Source organism: Rana temporaria, chromosome 11, assembly GCF_905171775.1.
Source record: "Rana temporaria chromosome 11, aRanTem1.1, whole genome shotgun sequence".
Lineage (NCBI taxonomy): Eukaryota > Metazoa > Chordata > Amphibia > Anura > Ranidae > Rana > Rana temporaria.
The window spans coordinates 121,846,800-121,870,478 of record NC_053499.1 but is presented as its reverse complement, the minus strand read 5'-3'; the positions used below and the strand labels follow the sequence as shown (position 1 = coordinate 121,870,478).

The 23,679-nt window shown below is 41.8% G+C and overlaps 1 protein-coding gene across 1 annotated transcript in view; it reads left to right on the top strand.

Annotated features, from left to right (window-relative positions):
• Positions 1 to 23,679, top strand: part of KCNK4 (potassium two pore domain channel subfamily K member 4) — a 59,942-nt gene that overhangs the window by 28,145 nt on the left and 8,118 nt on the right. The window contains exon 4 of the mRNA XM_040329008.1: positions 16,285 to 16,471. Within this exon, the coding sequence (XP_040184942.1) occupies positions 16,285 to 16,471 (187 nt within the window). The remainder of the gene's footprint in view (positions 1 to 16,284; positions 16,472 to 23,679) is intronic.

Genomic DNA, 23,679 nt, shown 5'->3' with positions numbered 1-23,679 from the left:
TCATGTCGAAAGCAATGACGATTTGCGGCGGAATTTCGAGCATGCGCACTGGGATTATTTCACGAACGGCGCATTCGTCAAATACGCAGGGTCACAGTTAATATGCATAAAACACGCCCACATCATCCATATTTGAATTAGGCGGGCTTATGCCGACACAGGTACGTTACGCCGCCGTAACTAAGGGCGCAAGTTGTTTCTTAATATAGTACTTGTGCCCTAAATTACGGCGGCGTAACGTATCTGAGATACGTTACGCCGGGCGGATAGATACACCATTGTATCTGAATCCAGCCCTGTATGTTTTTCAGGCCAATGACTTAGTAGGTGGTAAAGTAAGGATAAGAATGACTGCCCTGGAACTTACACCTTCAAAAATAAGTCAACACCTACATAATCCCATGCTGACAGGTTCCCGTTAAAAGGAATAACTAATAAAAAATTTTTTTTTTTTTAAAGAAAATTATTTAACCTTTTGTGTATTAAAATGTCATTATCTATATTTTGAATATATATATATATATATATATATATATATATATATATATATATATATATATATATATATATATATATATATATATAAAATTATAGCACACTTTTACACCAGGCTGATTGCTGGTAATTATACAGGCTTATTGTTGATGCCTATGCTGATGCACTTGCTGCTAGCACTGATACACATGCAAGAACTTTGCAAGATAAAGAACATCTAAGCAGTCCTAAAGTAGAATTGCAGTCAAAACTGTGTTTAGTTTTGGGTACAATGGGGAAGCATTAGAACCTACACTATATTACCACAAGTATTGGGACACCTGCCTCTACATGCACATGAATTTTAATGGCATCCCAGTCTTAGTCTGTAGGGTTCAATATTGAGTTGGCCCACCCTTTGCAGCTATAACAGCTTTAACTCTTCTGGGAAGGTTTAGGAGTGTGTCTATGGTAATGTTTGACCATTCTTCCAGAAGCGCATTTGTGAGGTCAGGCACTGATTTTGGACGAGAAGACCTGGCTCGCAGTCTCCGTTCTAATCCATCCCAAAGGTGTTCTATCGGGATGAGGTCAGGACTTGTGCACTGGTGTGCAGTCATGTTGGAACAGGAAGGAGCCATCCCCAAACTGTTCTCACAAAGTTGGGAGCATGAAATTGTCCTAAATATCTTGGTATGCTGACATCTTAACCGAAACTAAGGGGCCAAGCCCCAACCCCTGAAAAACAATAACACACCATAACCCCCCCTCCACCAAATGATTTGGACCAGTACACAAAGCAAGGTCCATAAAGACACGGATGAGTACGTTCGGGGTGGAGGAACATGACGAGTCCTGACCACAACTCAATAGAATACCTTTGGTATAAATTAGAGCGGAGACTGTGAACCAGGCCTTCTCGTCCAACATAAGTGCCTGACCTCACAAATGCGCTTTTGGAAGAATGGTCAAACATTCCTATAGACACACTCCTAAACCTTGTGGACAGCCTTCTCAGAAGAGTTGAAGCTGTAATAACTGCAAAGGGTGGGCCAACTCAATATTGAATCCTACGGACTAAGACTGGGATGCCATTAAGGATCATGTGCATGTAAAGGCAGGCAGACATCCCAATACATTTGGTAATATAGTGTATGTCAAGTATTTTAATTTTGTATGTTTTTCCCTCACATTGTACTGTGTCAGGAAGCAAGTGGAATCTCTCCAACAGAGGCACAAACAGCAGTAAAAGCAATTTTTTTTGTAGAAGGGAGGTCATAGTTGTACCTGGGTTTTATTACTGCCAGTGTCCCCATGGGATATTTTTTCATGACTATCTGTGGCCACAGTGGGACAAGACATGCCAGAGACTACACAAACCGCAATAAAACCTAGAAGATGATTTAAAGGAACACTAAAGGTTCGTTTTTTATTAGATCAATTGATTGCTGTAAGCTAGAGCATTTAAATATCACTTACCTCGTTTTTCCTTTTGACCTCCAAAATACAGTAATCCAGGTTTGAAAATGCCATTTCCTGTCTCTCCTCTTCTTGCTTTCCACCAGCATCTGAGCCGTTTTGCATGGTGGAAAGCAGAATTTGCTCACCCCCTCCCTATGACTACAGCCCTGCATGAAGATGCTTTCTTATCCCTCACAGGTATGGAGGCTAAGCCTAATGGAAACTAAAGTTGCCATTAGGCCGTGATGTAGCAAGAATGAATGCGTACCGCAAACCAGGAAGTCAGTGAGAATAATGATTCAGGAGTGACGGAGGTGAATAAAACAGCTCGATTTCAACAGGTATCAAACTAGTTATAATGCAAAACATTACTTTTTACTTTATCAGCTACTGTCAGACTTTAATTTAAGAGGAACATATTTTTGTCTTTACAACCCCTTTAACTCATTCACACTCAATCAAAAACCAAAAAGAAACCAAAAAAAATATTTTTGGTGAATTTTCATTTTTAGATTACACAGGAAGCTGATTTTCTAATGATCTCACTCTGTGCTGGTGGCTCTGAATGCAGAATAAAACTAAAACTAGACATGTGCATTTATTTTCGTCCGAACACATTTTCGTCCGAATTTCATCTATTTTCGTTATTGTTTTAACAAACGAAAACGAAAGTGCAGAATATGAAAACCGAAACATCCGACATAAACAAATGCTTTATTTTTGTTTTCGTAGGTCAAATGTGCCTAACCTTAACTCGATTAGTCCAAGATTATTCTACATATAGAGAAAAGATTTGACATAGAGAGAAAAGATTCGACATTATAGAGAGAAAAGATTCGACATTATAGAGAGAAAAGATCGCTGCTGGAATTGAATGGGGGAAGTAAAATAAAAATAATGATGATGATGAATGTTATTGGCTGATTGTAACCAAAGAGGAGGAGCAGTAAAATAGATATAACTAACTTGACAATTCAACATGAACGACGAAGAATCGACTAAATATTGAAAAACATACAAACATGCAAACGTTGAATCTGTCATTGAAGGCTTAAGGTGTCTGTCGAATGTTCAAAGAAGATTCGACGGAGCAGATAAACTGTATGACGCCGCAATCGTACATTTCTGGTCAAATGCTCGGCCCATAGGCTATAGAAAAATTCTAATGTTGGTTGACTAGTAATAATAATTAATAAATGTAATTATCACTAGTCATACAACATTAGAATTCTTCTATAGCTTGTAGGCATTCGACCGGAAATGTACGATTCGACATACAGTTTCGCTGCTCCGTCGAAACTTCTTTGAACATTCGACAGACACCATAAGTATTCAATGGCAGATTTAATCTTAATTCATTCGGATTTTCGGACAAATGCAATTTCTAACGAAAAACTAAATAAATAAAAACGAATTTCGGGAGTAACTAAATACATTTATTTTTCAGACGAAAACGAAATTCCGAAACAAAATATTTTAGTGTGCACATGTCTAACTAAAACTACATGTTTCTTATTTTAAAGGAAAATATACTGTACTGTACAAATTATAATTCACTTTTATAATGGGATACCTTCCCATTAGGTTACCCAAAAACTGTAAAGCCCCATACACACGATCGGTTTGTCAGCTGAAAACAGACCGATGGACTGTTTTCATCGGACAAACCGATCGTGTGTGGGACCCGGTTTTATTAACATCGGTGTAAAAAAATAAATTTTAAATTTTTCCAATGGATAAAAAAACGATAGAAAAATCTGATCGACTGTATGGAACTCCATCGGTCAAAAATCCACACATGCTCAGAATCAAGTCGACGCATGTTTGGAAACATTGAACTTAATTGTTTTCAGCTTGTCGTAGTGTTGTACATCACCGCGTTTTGGCACGATCAGATTTTTGACTGATCGTGTGTAGGCAAGACTGATGAAAGTCAGCTTCATCGGATATCCGACGAAAAAAATCCATCGAATTAGATTCCATCAGATATCCGATCGTGTGTACAGGGCTTAAGATGTGTTATTTAACCATGTCTGCCCTTGCAGCTGTATACCTCCTATGGACAAGAGCAATTTTTTTTCTACCCATTGGACCTATTGATTTACTGATATTTTTGCCATTTGTAAGATAATGCAGTGATCCAAAGCTCTCTTTTGGTAATAATAATCTTATTTTCAATCAAACTATACACCAAAAAGCAAATGTCAAGTTCTTGTTTTTTGTTATTGCAGAAAAAAAAGTATACATTTTATTCTATAATTTGTCCCATTTATAATGACAATAAAATTAGTTTTCTTGTGCAAAGCTGCATTAAAAAACAAACAATTCAAGATTTTTTTTTTCAAGTTTGTACATGTAACACTAAAAAAGGTAATGATTACAGCAGACAAAAAAACTAGGGGCTTTCTAGGACACTATAAAACAACAAAGAGAGGGACAGGCTGTCCTAATGCATTACCACTAAACAATTTTATTGATAAAAAAAAAAACAAGTGATATACAGTAAAACCTTGGATTGCGTGCATAATTTGTTCCAGAAGCATGCTTGTAATCCAAAGCACTCTTACATCAAAGCAAATTTCCCCAGAATAAATAATGGAATCTCAGATGATTCGTTCCACAACAATGTATTCATAAATCCTTCAGTCTATAGTTTATATAAAAAGATTATAGTAATGTGATAAGTTGTGTAACCATAAAATGTATATCCACAAATGGAAGCTTCTACAAGGGGATTAGAAGCAAAATCCAGCAGGAGCCACAGAGTATAAAAGAGAAGAGAGGCGTCTCTAAGGCCCCATACTCACGACCAAACATGTTTGCTGAAACTGGCCCGCGGACCAGTTTCAGCATACATGTTTGGTCGTGTGTAGTTACGAGCGTACAGAATTTCACCGTACATTTGCCCGCCGGGCCGTTTTTCAGCAGACATTTATTTCCAAACGTGTTTTAAAACCGTCCGCTCAAATCCTGTCCGAACGGACATGTTTGGTGGTGAGTACACAAAACCAACGTACAAAAACCCCGCGCATGCTCAGACTAAATGAGGCCACGGGAGCGCTCGTTCAGGTAAAACTCACGTTTGTTTGGGATATGGCACATTCGTCAATAGAAAGATTAATTCTAGCAATAGAACACTGAAGCAAAACACACAATAACCAACGCTTGATGCCGTCGTTTTATTCATTCTTCTCTTGCTATAACTAATCAGTTATTTAGCTCATGTTATTTCAACTGAGTTGTTCCATACTGAAAAGTGACATTTGTTAGCTGTGATGTAGTAAGATTTTTGCAAACTTTTATTGGCCCGACGTATCATATTTTTAGTGGTCCTCCACATTTCAAATTTTTTGCTTTTAATGTTTAATGGTTATCTTTCCCACTTTCTTTAGGTGTTTATAGTTATGTCACCATTTAGAATATTTTAATAGGAAATAGTTTTGATTTAGCTTTTGTTTGTATATTTAACAGGATTATTTTGAAGGTTGTTTAAATTGTCTACCATGTTGGCACACCAAATGCCCCCCCCCCCCCCACATGAGTTAGTGAATATTTTAGATTAAACATTTTATTTGTTTGTAATGTTTGATGCCTAAAATAATACCCACAGTATTACAAACAATAGGCACGTTTTTCAAATCAACAAAAAGGCTTTTATTTGAGCAAATTATAAAAAGGATCAAAAACAGAATGGCAGCACTTGAACAGCTAGCAAAATACATGCAAACTTGCATTTGAAACATGGTGAAGGATAAACTAGCCAACCTCAGGAAGCACACAAAATAAAATCTGAAGCAGCAGCACATAACCAAAGGAACCCAAGCTGTGGTAGTCCAAACAAGATGCCATTTGTGGGGGATCAAATGGAAGGCAGGGCATCAACGTCTCCTCTTCCTTGCAACCTTCCTTCCAGGCTGCCTTCCAGCGGGTCTTCCCTGGGCCCTTGCAGGTGGGGATGATGTGGCAGCAGGAGAATGGTGTTCAGCAAGCCGGGCCGGGTCACATAGCCCAGTGTCTGGGGTCAGCAGCTCCCTCTGCATCCACCAAAGGGCCTGGTTGATGATGCCCTTGGCCAATTGCCTCTGCTCCTCCGTGCCTTTATTGAGGTCATGTGCCACGGAGGCACTGTAGGCCTCAGTGGGGTTGAGGGGGGCCCTCATGATGGCACTCGCCTCCTGAATCATTTTGAGGCTGGCTTCCTCCACTGCCCCCAATTTCTTCTTACGGCCTGGTGGCCTAATATAAAGGGGAGGAGCCTGGCTGGTGGTGCTTGTCCTGGGGAGCTGCTGAACGCCACTGGGCCCGGCCTCCTCCTGGCTGCCACTGACCCCTTCGTCCTGGCTGACAGTGAGGAGAGGATCTGCCACCTCCTGGCTGGTCTCTTCTTCCTGTGTAAAAAAAAGGGACATGTTGTAATATATTTAGGAATATACTCACTCACATTTTCATGCTTGAATCTTATTTTTTGCCTTGAATTTAAACTTGAAAACAGACTCACCCTCTGACCCCTGCAGTTGTCATCCCTGACACCTATTTGTTTGCCCACGATTTTAGATTTTTCCTTCCCAGCTTGTATTTTATTAACCAATATCAAGTCAAGAATCAAACAATAATTAATATTATTACATAACTAGTTATGAAACTACTATACCTCATCATCGTAGAGGCGCAGATCTGCCTCTCTGTCAGCCAGGCCCTCTTCATCCGACTCTGCAGGGCTGTGGTGATCTGGGGAAGTCCCGCTGGGAGGTAGCGTGGAGGAAAGGTTGGGATTCAGACTTGACATTGATGCCCTGCCTTCCAGTTGATCCCGCAAAAATGACATCTGGCTGTAATACCACAGCTTGGGTTCCTTTGGTGGTCTTGCTGCTGCTCCAGATCTTAGCTGCTTTTGGTGAGCTTTGTACGCTCTCCTATATGTGCCCCTGAGGTTGGCAAGTTTATCCTTCACCATGTTGGCACTGCATTCTGGCACCCATGTCCTCATGTATGCTGCTAGCTGTTCAAGTGCTGCCGCTCGTATGTCCTTGTTATGATAATGGTCCTGCTTTGAATCCCACAGGATGGGCATTTCCCTAAATTTATCCAGCAAATGCTGGATAATGTCTTGGGTCTGCAGGAGATCCATTGTGAAGTTATGATTTACTTTTTTTTATTCTAGATTGAAAAAATAAAAAGAAACCAAAAACACAATTAAAAAAAGCCTCAGCATTTACATTGATAGAATATGTTGTTTAAAAAGTAGTACCTATATAGAAATACAAACACAGTGTCTCTTGTTTAGAAAATGCTGGCCAGCTCTGCCCCATTGGTTGGTTTTAGCAAACATTTTTTTTATACATGCCGCCCCTTTGGTTACATTGCAGGAAATAATAGAAATGTACAACCATACACAATTATTACAAATGACAGCATTCATCAAGGCACTATTGCATGTGTAGATATCCTGCCCCTCAGCATTGATTACATGAAAGTAACTTCCTAATGACCTCTGTCCAACCAACACAGAACAATACTTGGCCTGATCTGAATACACCCTACATAATTGATAATGAGTCACAGCATTTTTGACCTCTCTATTTTGTGATGTCTACAAAAGCATTTGGGTACGAAAATCACATTCTGGTATCCAAGAGACATAATAGCTTAATAAAACTGTGCAACCAACAGACCAAACCCCCATCCCATTGCTCTACATTTTAGAGCCCGCTGCTGATCCCATGTTTAAATTTCTTACCTGCCTCTCTCACAATCCTCGTTTCTTCCGCTCGCTGAATTAACACGTAACCTACGTAATCACGTCAAGCGCCTTTTATCCACTCCGCGTATGTATGAAACGCCGCCCTCGTCACCTTTGCCATGCCCCTAATCAATTGAAAAAGTAAATATGGCGTTAACTGTGTAGGTTCTGGAATCGCGCGAATATTCTCCGCGTAACCTACGTCAATACGTTGTTGGCATTCGCGACACTCCGCATATGCAAGAATCCCCGCCCTCATCTCCGCCCCTGATGGGACATTTCCTCGTTTCCACGCCCCTAATCTCTGTGGGAAGGAAAGATGGCGATGTCACACGAGCGGGCACGGAGCTCTCATGGCGCAAGTGAAGGGACAGAGGCAGGACCGTCCCGATCCAGGCCTAAAAGATATAAAGCCACTAATATGGCGTTCGAAGAAATGGTGGAGTTGGTTTACATCATGAGGAGGAAGGATTATGATGGTGAATGTGGGCCCTACAAAACACCGAACCGTAGAAAGTCACACATAATGGACAAGGTGGCAAGGAGAATGAGGAGAATGTTTGGTGTCACCAGGTCAAAGGAGCAACTACGGAAGCGTTGGTCCGATTTAAAATTGAGGGAGCCACATCACATGAAGAAGATACTCAAAATTCTGCGTAAAAGTAAGTCCATATTATTTAAGGGGGGGGGGGGAATGTCTGCAATAATGTGTTGACATGTATTTTTTCACATCTGCCTCCTTGGCCTGCTTGTACTTTTGAACACGTGTAGATACTGTATTGTGTTTATGTCAAATAACAACCTTAAACAAATTTTGTGAAATAGTAAACACGCGTAATCTGACATTGTTTTGCAAAAATGTGACGTTACTCCAGGAACAACACACCTGGACATGGCTGACTGGCCCCAAACTTGGTTTTCCAACATTGTTGAATAGCAAAATCACAGAAATTAAATTGAGTGAATGTGACAGGCAAACAAGATTCATTCTCCAAAATGCAAATAAAGCTGATGTTTTAACATCTGGAAATGCAAAGCACCTGTGTCTCAAAAATCAAAGTATATTTATTTGGAGGGTCGACGAGAATTAATGTTTTGGGGGGACATCCATTTGTGTCACTTCTTAGCAAAAAAGGGGCAGGATCAGAGCTTGGCCTAGAACTACGCCAAAAATGGAGGATTGCTGAAAGAATAAACAACCAAAAATCATCATAAATGTATCGTCTATGCAATGTGTGCGATTTATGATATCCAATATCTGTGTGCTGATGAGTATCCCTTTTGTTTTTTATTATTTCTTATAGGGGAAAGAAGACGCCAGCAATTGGAGGAGGCAGAGAGGGCCAGACACCCGGAAAATCAAACACCTCCACATGTTGAGCAGGAGGAGGCTGGGGAAGGAAGAGAGGAGGATGTGGAAGGAGAAGAGGATGTGGAAGGAGAAGAGGATGTGGAAGGAGAAGAGGATGTGGAAGGAGAAGAGGATGTGGAAGGAGAAGAGGAAGGAAGAAAGGAGGAAGGAAGAGAGGAGGAAGAAGTTATTTTGGACTTAGAATTTATATCAGATGAAGGGCAAGTGGCGGAAGAACAATTTGGCGAATTGCAAGAAGGTGGATTGATGGATGAAGGAGGAGTCGAAGATGATGGGGAGGTGGTGGAAGAAGGAGGAGTGATAGAAGATGATGGGGAGGTGGTGGAAGAAGGAGGAGTGATAGAAGATGAAGAAATTGGGGATGTGGAAATTATCAGGCCATCAGGTCAGTGTCACCCCTATATTAATAGGGCCAAACATATGCAGATAGGCTGGAAATTATTTACATATTTTGAATGCCAATTTGTTTCTTTTTAGGGGATGAAGATGGAGTAGCACATTTTTCACGTGCAAGTGCTTCTATAATTGTACAGCAACTAATGGAGTGCAGCACGGAAATGGACATTATGCGGGAAAGGATGCTAGTCATGGAGCAGAATGTGCGAAATGTCATTTCAGAGTGTAGCACGGAAATGGAGAACATGCGACAAAGGATGCTAGTCATCGAACAAAATTACAAAAATATCATTGACATGATGGGCCGTGTCAAAGACTGAACCACAGAAGCCCATCCCCCGCCCATCCCCCGCCCACAAAACCCTTTTTAATTTTTGTACTTTATAATACGCCAAAATTTCTAAATGCACACACAGTGTGCCAATATGTGCTATCTGCCATCACAGACTATCTATTGTCTGTGCTTTGTGGGTACAAACCCCTCCTCGATCCTCAAGTAGTTGAGAGGAAGAAGGGTTTGCTCCCACAAAACACAGACATTGATCACCCATGATGTCAGATAGCACATGTGGCCATTTGTCTGTTTAACCAATGACATTTGGCGAGTTTTCACTGAATGTGTGCATTTAGAAATTTTGGCGTGTTCCAGTGTGAAAGCACACCATCCATATGACTGACTGCTGTTCTTTTTTTAAATTTTTGTTTGGTGTTGATCTTTTTTGGTTTGTAAATGTTTCCAGTTTCAGATCACAAAACGAACAAGAAATCTCACCTAAAGAAAGAAGTTAACTAATTTTTGTAAAAAAACAAAAAATTTTTGTGTTGTGTTAAAATCTTGTTGAAAAAATTAGACACAAACAAATACAAAGCCAAAAAATTTTTTGTCTAAAAAAAATACACAACAATTTATAAATGTAAATAAATGTCTTCGAAACAAATACCCAAAAAAAAATTAGAAAATAAAAAATAAGCCAAAAAATGTCTACATAAATTAGTCTGGGTTATTGGAAACCAAACTAAATTAGAACTTAAATTTTTAACCAAAGTCTAAAAAAATTCTGTTTAGAAGTGTGTATATATATATATATATATATATATATATATATATATATCTAGAGATAGATATATAGGAGACAAGCCCAAAAATTCTTGCGTATAGTTTCAGTGAAATTATTCTTACATTGTGTTTCGATCATTATTATTGCTAATCACTGTCAATAAAGACAAAAAAATAAATAATTAAAAGCCAATATTTTGTCTCAAAAATTTGCAGGAAATGTTTTCTGCCTAAAAATACACATTTCTTGTTAAAAAATTACTAAAATAAAAAAAAAAAAATGAGACATCAAAAGCAGAAAAATGAGTGGCTTCTTATTTCTAGACTGAATACCCAGTTAGTAGATGAGTGAATAATGTGCAAATGTGGTTAGTTAATACATCTGAGTAAGTAAATCTGGCACTAGAAGTGCACTATTTTTGGAGATAACCTGGAAGACAGAAAAATAGAGAAAAAGCAGTAATGACAAACAACTGTATAAAGTCCAATGGTCTAATTATTTATTAGTTGTGAGAATATTCCTTTCTTTGGGGGCCGAATTAGAAAGAAATATGATCTGGCATAGCAATGGCCCCCCGACCCATGAAGTACTCAACATATTTGTCGCGTACCTCACGAGCAGATTGGGGGGCCAAGCCAGCGCGACCAGTGTCCAGGCCAGGAATGTTCTCTGAGGGTAGTCCTGCCTCAGAGCCCATGGAGGCTAGGTACGTCTGGGAGTGCCTGCGTAGAAAATTGTGCAAAATGCAGCAGGCAAATATAACGGTGTTCAATTTATATTCCGCCAAATGTATCGATGTCAGGAACAGGCGGAACCGGTTGCTGAGGATCCCAAAGGCATTCTCGACTACCCTCCGAGCCCTGGACAACCGAAAATTGAACACACTCCTCTCTGAGGTGAGGGTCCTCTGGGGAAAAGGCCGCATTAGGTGAGGTCCAAGGCCGAAAGCCTCGTCCGCTAGGAACACAAACGGAAGTCCTTCCACATTATCTTCATCTGGTGGCAATGCCAGACCACCAGTTTGGAGACGATCATAGAAATCAGTCCGTGCGAACACTCCCCCATCTGACATCCGGCCGTTCTTCCCCACGTCCACATATAGAAACTCATACTGTGCCGACACCACCGCCATCAACACGATACTATGATAACCCTTGTAATTATAATAGTAGGACCCCGAGTGGGGTGGGGGCACAATGCGGACGTGTTTCCCATCTATTGCTCCACCGCAGTTAGGAAAATCCCACCGCTCGGCAAATTGGGAAGCCACAGACTGCCATTCCTGTGGTGTGGAGGGTAGCTGTGGGGACAAACAAAAAAAGAGATTTAGTACTTTGGCACATAAACATTGCAAACATAATCCTACAAGCATCCTTGTGCAACTTTACATTTTTAAAATAGCATTTGCAAATTATGAAGGGAGAATTTCGGGGCACAAATAGATAGGCCCACTTAATTAATAAGAGACTCCACAGCCCTCTGATGGGGACAAAAACACTTTGAAGGGGGGGTGGGGGGTGTTTAAACTGTTTTTAGAAAACAAAAAAAAAAAAAAAAAAGTGGCATGGTGGGGGTTGGCCCGAAGATAGCATGCTGGACAGGTTAATATTGGGTAAGATCAAAATATGCAGGTAGGCCAAAATAAAAAGAACATGTAAAAGCTGATATCAACATGCATAGTGAGAAAAGGGAACGTTAGTTAAACACACAGCATATCTGGGAAATAAAATAAAAAGTTAGTTTGCCACATTATTAAAGACACATTGTGAGGTTAAAATGAGGAAACTTACCTTCATATACTCCTCGTGCATAACTTTAATGATGGCAGCACACGTGTCCGGTATGATGACCCCAAGCGCCTGCGGAGAGATGCCTGTCGAGAACTTGAGGTCCTGCAGGCTCCTCCCAGTCGCCAGGTACCGCAATGTGGCAATAAGCCTCTGCTCGGCCGTGATGGCTTGGCGCATCACAGTGTCCTGCCTCGTGATATAGGGGGACAGAAGTTCCAGCAGACTGTTGAATACGGGGTCCGTCATGCGGAGAAAATTCCTATAGTCATTAGGATTATTCTCCTGGAGTTCCCTAAGCAGAGGCATATGTGAGAACTGGTCACGCTGGCGCAACCAATTCTTGGTCCAGAAACGCCTCCGCCCCCTGTTTCTGGCCAAAGTACTGGAATAATGAACATATCCAGCAGCCATCCCATAAACAGCACCAACTCGCGAAAATTGACGCTGCTGCTCCATCATGGCTTCAAACCGGCCGGCTGGTCAGTCAAGAACACACTCCAACAGAAAGCACAATCAAATCCAGCGGTACCTGCAAAGAACGCACGACACACAGATACGAACGCACAGTACGAATCTGCTAAGCAGAACGAACTGCACGCCTGTACCCGAATGCCAACTACGTACCCACAAGCACACGCACTGAACGAGAAAATACTACCTGCTAAAGCCTGGAGACCGAGAAGCGCGAATCAGCTCTAACCAAACCTTCACTAACACGAGCAAAGCCGTAACTAGCAAAAGCGGAACAGAGGGCGTCGCCATTGACTTTGGCCTTTCCCTTTATAGTGACGTCAAACGTGGATTACGTGCACGCGTTCAGGTCCGCAGGGAAATATCGTCCGCTGGTGTGTACAAGCCAGCGGGCCAAATGAAAAAACAGCCTTGTACGCCGGAAACAGCCCGTCGGACATTTCGAGCGAACATGTTTGGTCGTGAGTACTCGGCCTTAGTGTTGTAATGTGGTTACATTTAATAAAGGTACAACACTTAGAAACTTCACATGGTTGATGATTAAAAGAGGCACATCTACAGTGGGGATCGAAAGTTTGGGCACCCCAGGTAAAAATTTGTATTAATGTGCATAACGAAGTCAAGGAAAGATGGAAAAATCTCCAAAAGGCATCAAATTACAGATTAGACATTCTTATAATATGTCAAAAAAAGTTAGATTTTATTTCCATCATTTACACTTTCAAAATTACAGAAAACAAAAAAATTGCGTCTGCAAAAGTTTGGGCACCCTGCAGAGTTAATATCTTGTACTGCCCCCTTTGGCAAGTATCACAGCTTGTAAACGCTTTTTGTAGCCAGCCAAGAGTCTTTCAATTCTTGTTTGAGGTATCTTTGCCCATTCTTCCTTACAAAAGTCTTCCAGTTCTTTGAGATTTCTGGGCTGTCTGTCACGCACTGCTCTTTTAAGGTCTATCCATAGATTTTCAATTATGTTGAGGTCAGGAGAGTGTGAAGGCCATGGCAAAACCTTCAGTTTACGCCTCATGATGTAATCCCCCGTGGATTTTGAGGTGTGTTTAGGATCATTATCCATTTGTAGAAGCCATCCTCTCTTTAACTTCAGCTTTTTCACAGATGGCATCAAGTTACCATCCAAAATTTGCTGAAATTTTATTGAATCCATTTTTCCTTCTACTCGTGAAATGTTCCCTGTGCCACTGGCTGCAATACAACCCCAAAGCATGATTGATCCACCCCCATGCTTAACAGTTGGACAGAGGTTCTTTTCATTAAATTCTGTGCCCTTTCTTCTCCAAACGTACCTTTGCTCATTCCGGCCAAAAAGTTCTATTTTAACCTCATCGGTCCACAGAACTTGTTTCCAAAATGCATCAGGCTTGTCTATATGTTCATTTGCAAAGTTCAAACGCTGATTTTTGTGGTGAGGACATAGAAGAGGTTTTCTTCTGATGACTCTTCCATGAAGACCATATTTGTACAAGTATCTCTTTATAGTGGAATAGTGTACCACAACTCCAGTGTCTGCCAGATCTTTCTGGAGGGATCGTGCAGTCAAACGTGGGTTTTGAATTGCCTTTCTCACAATCCTGCGAGCTGTTCTGTCTGATATTTTTCTTGGTCTTCCAGATCTTGCTTTAACTTCCACTGTTCCTGATGACTGCCATTTCCTAATTACATTCCGAACAGAGGATATTGACATCTGAAAACGCTTTGCTATCTTCTTATAGCCTTCTCCAGCTTTGTGAGCGTCAACTATTTTCAGTTTCAGTTTTCTAGGCCAGTGGTCATCAACCCTGTCCTGTAGGGCCCACTAACAGGCCAGATTTGATGTATTACCTTGGGGAGATGCAGTTTAGAATACTGCAATCACTGAGGAGCAAATGATATCAGCTGTGATGTATTTCAGTTATCTTGCAAACCTGGCCTGTTAGTGGGCCCTGCAGGACAGGGTTGATGACCACTGCTCTAGACAACTGTTTAGAAGAACCGATGGTGCTGATTGTTGGGGCAAGGTCAGATGAGTCTGGCCATTTAAAACCTTTGAGATTGACATCACCTGGTCTTCCCAGATGATGATTGAGAACAATCCATGACACTGGCAGGTTTCAGCTTTGTAAAGGGGACAGTGCATGCTATAAATTCTGCAGGGTGCCCAAACTTTTGCAGACAACGTAAACGGGTTACGTTACATGGCCGCAATTCTATGCGAATCTGGCCCTCAGTTCTCATTCTTCAGTGAGCAGAAGGCTGGTCACTGTCTGTCACTGGCTCTCTGCTCTGCCTCTCCAATGTTCACTGGAGCACCAGGCTGTGAAGAGGGTGGGAGTGGCTGGCTCAGTCTTCCAGTAACCTCGCTGAGAGGCTGAGCCACCTGCTAGTCCATGCATCTGGGTGGATCCCAGCTGTAAAGTCAGAATCTTTGCAGAGCCTGGACCAGCTAAGTGACATCAGCCAACACCAGACTTAGCCCACTGCCACCTTAAAACGGATCACAGAAGTGCAGAACAATGTGCATAGAAAAAGTAAGGCCAAAATAGCTTTGACCATAGTTCTCTTATAAATGTGTAGGAAGCTATCTGGTGATCTGTGCTTATGCGCTAAGGGCCAGATTCACAAAAGAGATACGACGGCGTATCTCCTGATACGCCGTCGTATCTCTGTTTTAGGGCCGTTCATAGAATCAGTTACGCATAGCTAGCCCTAAGATCCGACAGGTGTAATTGAATTAAACCGTCACATCCTAGGATGCAATACTTCGGCCGCCGCTGGGGGGAGTTTGCGTCATAAACCAGCGTCGGGTATGCAAATTAGCAGTTACGGCGATCCACAAAGTTTTTTCCCGTCGTTACGTCGGCGCAAGTCTTAGTTTCCCGTCGCAAAGTTAGGGGTACTTTAACATGGTGTAAAATTACTCCACCATGTTAAAGTATGCCCGTCTTTCCCGCGTCGCTTTTGAATTTTTTTGTTTTCCCCGCGTAAGTACGTTACGCACGTCGTGATTCTCAACACGTCGGCGCGTCGTAATTTTGCGCAAATCACGTCAGGAAATTTGCGAACAGAGCATGCGCAGTACGTCCGGCGCGGGAGCGCGCCTAATTTAAATGGTACCCGCCCCATCTGAATTGGGCCGCCTTGCGCCGGACGTGTTTATGATACACCGCCGCAAGTTTACAGGTAAGTGCTTTGTGGATCGGGCACTTAGACTGAAAACTTGCGGCGGTGTAACGTAAACGGGTTACGTTACGCTGCACGGCAGGTACGAGAATCTGGCCCTAAGTCCTTAAAAAAGTAGAGAGCGTCACAATGTTTCACACCTTGAAACTTTGGGGTGCTTACTTCCTTTTCACTTTAAGCATAATTTCGGCCTAGGCAAAGTCACTTGACTGGAGTTCAAGGACTATTTTTTAATGATAAATAAAATTAAGTGAGTACTTATTAAATGTATCAAATAAATAATGCTTATAGCATTGCCTGATACTTTTAAATGTGTTTAGCTTCCATCTTTCTGTCTTTCCACAGAAATGGCGTGTCTCTCCTACCATTGTGCGGGTCATCTCAGCAGTGCTCTTCCTCCTCATTGGTTGTGTCCTCTTTGTTCTTATACCAACTTTAATCTTCCAGGAAATTGAGCATTGGACCCTGTTGGAGTCCATATATTTTGTAGTCATCACACTTACTACTATTGGATTTGGAGACTACGTAGCAGGTAATCAATGTCAGGATATTCTTGTGGCCTTCAAGAAGTGAATTTAGTAACGGTGTACAAACATAAGTAAATATTTTAAGATGTGAACAAATATAATACCCATTTTTATATAACCTTCCCATCTCACAGGATGCCGTTCTGCCTGTCTCCCGAACGATCAGTGGGTCCCGGCGGACATCGCATCCACCAGACCTGCTGATTGCCTCCCGCTGTGTCCAATCACAGTGGGAGTGGGTTGCCAGCGGCGCATGTGCGTGCTCGAGACCCTGAAGTGCAGGATCACGTACAAGTACATGATCCTGCCCAGGTGAGACACTTTGCCGCCGTATATTTATTGGCAGCAAGAGGTTAAAAACTGCATGGTTCAAAAGCAAATAACACATTAGTTAGGGATATTTGATAATTGTTTTGTGGGTGGCCAGGTCTTGTAGTTTTCCATTAAGTCTTAACTCCAGACGAAATGCTAAATATAGAGCTGAAATACAATTTATTATAGGCACTTCTTGCAGACAGCATTTTCATGTTGAAGACCTTACTTTCCTTTAGTGTAGTTAAAGTGGTTCTATATCCTGAAGCTTTTTTACCTAATTCAGTGGTTCTCAACCTCAGTCCTCAAGTAACCCCAACAGGCCATGTTTTGGGAATTTCTCTTATAAAATTGCTGTCCAAAATACCAAACCATTGACTCTGATTGAAAGCACCTGTGCAAAATAAAGAAAAACCTGCAAACATGGCCTGTTGAGGGTACTGAGGTTGAGAACCACTGCCTACTGCATTCTCTGCATTAACTACTTCAGCCCCGGACCATTTTGCTGGTCAAAGACCAGGCCACTTTTTTGCGATTCGGCACTGCGTCGCTTTAACTGACAATTGGGAGCTGTGGTGTTTCAACGCGATTGGCACTGCGCTGATAAGCCATTCACCTCTGCAGCTAGGGGTTCGGATCCCGGTCTCGGCTACATGTGAATTGAGTTTGGTGGTCTCAGCCCGGCTCCCGGTGGGTGTGCTATGCGAGGTAAGCCTGCGCTTAGTACGCCCACCCCCCTCCCACAAAAACCACCACACTTACACGCACTCGAAATTGGGTTAACATGCATGCACTTTGGCCACGCGGTCTCTAAAAAGAGAGGCGAAGGACTAACGGGGCTGGTTTAGCGGGCTAGATCCTCTCACTCCCTTATAGGGAGTCCCTCTGCCCCGTTGGGCTTCAAAGCGGAGCAGGTAGGGCGGGCTGTGTGGGAGGACCCCCTTACACACCCGCCATTGCCACCCGGGGCATGGAGAAAGGTGGCAGATTTCCTCTGGGGGAGGCCTGTCTACTCCCAACTCCTGCAGTCCGGCTCCTCTCTCGAGTACACGCACAAAAATACACTTTAAAACAAAACAAAAAAAAAACTGACAATTGTGCGGTCCTGCAACGTTGCTCCCCAACAAAATTGACGTCCTTTTTTTCCCGCAAATAGAGATTTTTTTTGGTGGTATTTGATCACCTCTGCAGTTTTTATTTTTTGCGCTATAAACAAAAAGAAAGCGACAATTTTGAATAAAATTCAATATGTTTTACTATAATGAATATCCCCAAAAATATATATATATAAAAAATTCCTCAGTTTAGGCCGATACGTATTCTTCTACATATTTTTGGTAAAAAAATCGCAATAAGCGTTTATTGATTGGTTTGCACAAAAGTTATAGCATCTACAAAATAGGGAGTAGTTTTATGGCATTTTTATTAATAATTTGCGTCAGAGGGGGTGGGGTCACCCGTCTACGTCGCGGGTGGCCCCGCCCTTGGCTATAAAAGAGCTGTTAAACAGCTTGCGCGTTATTTGGCCAGGAGCCTCCGGTGGAAGCAGTATCGTTCGTAGCGGCAGGTCTGGGATTGTAGAAGGATTACGGCGCTGGAGGTTTTTTTATTTTATTTCAAGGACTTGTCCCAACTTGGTGTGTGTTTTTTTTTTTACATTTTGACACTTTTTTTGTGAATGAAGCCTATTACCAATTCACATAGGGGGGGGGCAGTATCTGAGGGTCCCCTTTGTTAAAGGGGGCTTCCAGATTCCGATAAGCCCCCCGCCCGCAGACCCCCACAACCACCGGGCAAGGGTTGTGGGGATGAGGCCCTTGTCCCCATCAACAGACATCCTCCCCATGTTGAGGGCATGTGGACTGGTACGGTTCAAGAGGGGGGGCGCTCTCTTGTCCCCCTCTTTTTCTGCGGGCCTGCCAGGTTGCGTGCTTGGATAAGGGTCTGGTATGGATTTTTGGGGGGGAACCAAGCGCCATTTTTTTTTTAATTTTGGCGCAGAGTTTCTCTTAAAATCCATACCAGACCTGAAGTGTATATTTTTGGGGGGATATTTATTATAGCAAAAAGTAAAAAATATTGCATTTTTTTCAAAATTGTCGTTCTATTTTTGTTTATAGCGCAAAAAATAAAAAAACGCAGAGGTGATCAAATACCACCAAAAGAAAGCTCTATTTGTGGGAAAAAGGACGTCAATTTTTGTTTGGGAGCCACGTCGCATAACCACGCAATTGTCAGTTAAAGCGACGCAGTGCCGAATCAGAAAAAGTGGCCTGGTCTTTGACCACCCAAATGGTCCGGGGCTGAAGTGGTTAACCTTTAAAATTAGCACTTTAGATATCTCCCATAGACTCTTAAAGGGTGTTCCACGGCTTTTCGAATGTGCCGCGAAAACCCCAAATTGTTCGCTGTTCTGTGAACGGGTGCACAGCCAATTTTCGAGTCGAACTCATGTTTGACTCGAACATAAAGCTCGTCCCTACTTGTTAATGTCATGGTACCTATGGCTAAAACAAAACCAAACTGTTGTTGTGTGATGGCCTTAATAACCATCACACTAGCTGCAATTTTTTTTCAATGAACCATGGTAGTGAGCTGGAGGCAAAACTGACAATGACATAATGCAGTGGTGGGTAGACAAAACAAAAATGTCAACAAAGGTTTGAGATTAATATTTGACAAAGTGTGAGTAGCTTCAATGTACTCTGGAGGAAGCACCAGGTGTTACTGTACAATAGGTGCGTGCAGATGTTAAAAGTCCTGTCAGGATGCAATTCGAAATGTGTAGAGTTTCCAAAACAATCTTTTCATTTGAATATTACTGTTATGGTGCCAACAAACACCATGATCACAACAGAGCCTTGTGAGCAGAGGGCTGTGATACGATACTGTAATATGACTTGTTACATTTACATTTATACTTCAGTCAAATTATATTGTGAAGTTAAGTTTTGAAAATGAAGATTGTTTTAAACCCCTCTCTGTTTTTAATTGTTGCCTGTGTCTCTGTTGGGAAGTTGTGCCCTCCTTTCCTGTGTGCCCACCAAAATAGGAAGTAAGCAGAATATTTCTAAGCCAAAGATGTAGCCCCAAAATTGGGTAAATGCAGAGGTGCCTACGTGGGTAAATGTTCTAAAGAGAGGTCTTCTACCTTAACCTACACATTTTTATTGGTAAGCTTAAAGGGGTTGTAAAGGTTTGTTTTTTTATTTTCTAAATAGGTTACTTTAAGCTACTGCATTGTTGGTTCACTTACCTTTTCCTTCAATTTTCCTTCTAAATATTTTTTTTCTTTGTTTTCTTTGTCTGAATTTCTCACTTCCTGTTCCTCCTCAGTAAGCTGTTCAGTAAGCTGTTCTAAATGACTTTCCACCGCTCGGATGATGGTGGAAAGCTTACTGAGGAGAAACAGGAAGTGAGAAATTTAGACAAAGAAAAAACCATTTAGAAGGGAAATCAAAGGTAGTTAAACCAACAATGCAGTAGCATAAAGGAACCTATTTAGAAAATAAAAGACGAACCTTTACAACCCCTTTAATAAAACACTATCAATGCATTTCATGTCACTGAATGGCCAGTTCATTAGGGTAGAACTAAAAATAATAGTGTTGGATTAATCGATTTGTTTTTTTTTAATCGATTAATCGACTAATTTTCGATTAATTATAACGCACATGCAGAGCCAACTACTTTTAGCTGATCTCCTTGCAGGTTGATTCCCAGTGCAGCTACCAACCACTGGAAAAATGGATAGCAGGATACAAAAACACACAAAGTCAGCGCTCAATGGGAATAGCATTAAAACTTTTATAGTCTTCAAGTAGGAAACAAAATAAATATTGCACTGGAGATAAAATCGATGTAGCTACGTAAACTGTAAAAATGGTGCGAGTAATACCAAACGGTAGCAAAAGCAGTCATAAAAACATGTAGCTAAGTATGATACTGGTATAAAAATGTGTACAATGATACCACTGCTGAATCCAGATGAGAAGGGGTTAACATCAGTCTGTCGGCATGTAGATGTCCAGTGAAGGGAACTATCACAACTCCCAGTGGATGGCTGTAGAATCCCAGGTTGATAGAGGGAAGTGTTAGAGGGAAGTGTAACAGCCCTTGCGTGTGGCAGATAGTAAGGTCGCCGGCATGCAGATATAAAGGCACAGCTAAGGAGCCCTTCAGATGGACACGGCAAGCCCCGCCGGTGTCCGTGATGTCGGATCTCTGACGGAACTCCCTGAAGACCCGGAAGCTGGCGGAGAGGTGAGTACCGATCGAAAGAATTTTGAGCGATCAAAAACATTTACGATTAATTGAGGAATTAATAGTTAATTTCCACAGCCCTAAAAAATAAGGGCCAGATTCACAAATGAGATACGACGGCGTATCTCCTGATACGCCGTCGTATCTCTGTTTCTATCTATGCGACTGATTCATAGAATCAGTTACGCATAGATAGCCATAAGATCCAACAGGTGTAATTGTTTTACACTGTCGGATCTTAAGATGCAATACCGCGGCCGACGCTGGGGGGAGTTCGAGTCGTAAACCAGCGTCGGGTATGCAAATTAGGAGTTACGGCAATCCCCGACGGTTTTTCGCGTTCGCTACGTCTAGTTTCCCGTCGCAAAGTTAGTCGTTTTTTTTGGTGCCTTAACTTTACACAGCAATCGTATTGCTGTATAAAGTATGGCCGTCGTTCCCGCGTCGAAATTTAAAAAATAACGTCGTTTATTCCCGTCCGGGAATACGGAATTACGCTACGCGCGTCGCCGTTCAAAAAAATGACGTCACTTTGCGCAAAGTACGGCGGGAGTTCGGAAACGGAGCATGCGCGGTAGGTCTGGCGCGGAAGCGTGCCTAATTTAAATGGCACACGCCCATTTGAATTGGCCCGCCTTGCGCCGGAGGCCGCCGGCGTAGATTTTCATCACAAGTGCTTGGTGAATCAGGCACTTGCAATTAAAAATTGCGGCGGTGTAACTTATCGACGATACGTTGCGCCGCCGCTCTTCTATGTGAATCTGGCCCTAAGTAACTAAAATATTTTTATTCATTGTATGTTAAAAAAAAGACTATTTACAGCAATCATTAAGGGCCAGTTCACACCAGAAAGTGGTACGGGAAAGAAGCGTTCCATACTCGTTTGCCACACTGCGTTCAAAGGGCACTGGTTTGTAATCTGCTATGGGTGCCAATGCATTGTTAATGGCACCCCAAACGCAGATTGCAAATGTATTGCGTTTGCCTGCACCAGATCACATGATACCAGAATAGTATGTGATTTGGTGTGGTGTATTTTTAAAAAGTAGCACAAGCACGACTTTTTGTGCGATCCAGTGTAATTTTAGCCCATTCAAGTTGTAAACCGTCCCTAAGTTATTAGTAATGTGAATATTGTAAACAGATAAAAGGGTGCATTGTTAATACATATGCTGTGTATATAAATAAATTAACATCCTATTATGAGCAAATTAAAAAACATAGAGGGAAAAGTGAAAATTGGCAGGCTTTGAATCTATTTATACATTTTTATATTAAAAACACTTCAGCCCCGAAAGATTTTACCCCCTTCCTGACCGGAGCACTTTTTAAAATTTGCCACTGCGTTGCTTTAACTGACAATTTCACGGTTCTGCGACGCTGTACACAAACTAAAATTTGCTTCCTTTTTTCTCCACAAATAGTGCTTTCTTTTGGTGGTATTTGATCACCTCTGCAGTTTTAATTTGTTGTGCTATAAACAAAAAAAGAGCGACAATTTTGAAAAAAAATAAAAAATGTTAAATGTCTTCATCAGTTTAGGCCAATATGTATTCTTCTACATATTTTTGGTAAAAAACATATCAGTAAGCGTATATATGGGAAAGGTTTATGGCATTTTTTTTTTGTACTAGTAATGGCGGTGATCTGCGATTTTTAGCGGCACTGCAACATTGCAAAGGACAGATCGAACATGTTTTTGAGACCATTGACATTTATATAGTGATCACTGCTATAAATATGCACTGATTACTGTGTAAATGTCACTGGCAGGGAAGGGGTTAATACTAGGGGCGATCAAGGGGTTAACTGTGTGTTTCCTGGGTGTGTTCTAACTGTATGGAGATAGGACTGACTAGGAGAGGAGACAGATGGTTGTTCCTACTTAGGAACAACCATCTGTCTCCTCCCTTCTGACAGGACAGGGATTTGTGTGTTTACACACACACAAATCCCTGGGCTGGCTCTCGTGCACACGATCGCGCGTGACCAGCGGCGATCGCGACTGCAGGCCACACGCATCGGGTCCCCCGCCGTGCAGCGGCCGTGCGCGCCCTCTGGCGGCTCTTAAAGCAAAAACCTTATATGTACGGGATTTCGCCCAGGAGAGCCATTGTACCTCAGTAAATCTGCATGAGCCGGTTGGAAACGGGTTAAAGTTGAACTTCACGCAGATATAAAAGATACAAATTAATACAGCTCTGTATTTACGTATATCTTTAAATGTATTTTTGAAATGCAAGAAATGTAAGTACCTGAATTTGATCTGGTACTAGCCTCTTGCAGTCCCAGTACAGCAAAGCTTACAGGAAGAGAGGGAGGAGCATCACAAGGAACAAATCAGTTGTGTTGTAGAACACATGTGTTAACAAATTATTGGGGTGGGCAAACTACTTTACATGACAAATGAGGTTCAATGTGGAACATTTTTAAATAATGCATTTGGGTGGCAAAAATTAATGCAATCTAATCACTGGGGGGAGAACCTCTGGGGGAATCTAGGACGGAAAAGGACCTGGGGGTCATAGTAGATGATAGGCTCAGCAATGGCATGCAATGCCAAGCTGCTGCTAACAAAACAAACAGAATATTGGCATGCATTAAGGGGGATTAACTCAAGAGATAAAGCAATAATTCT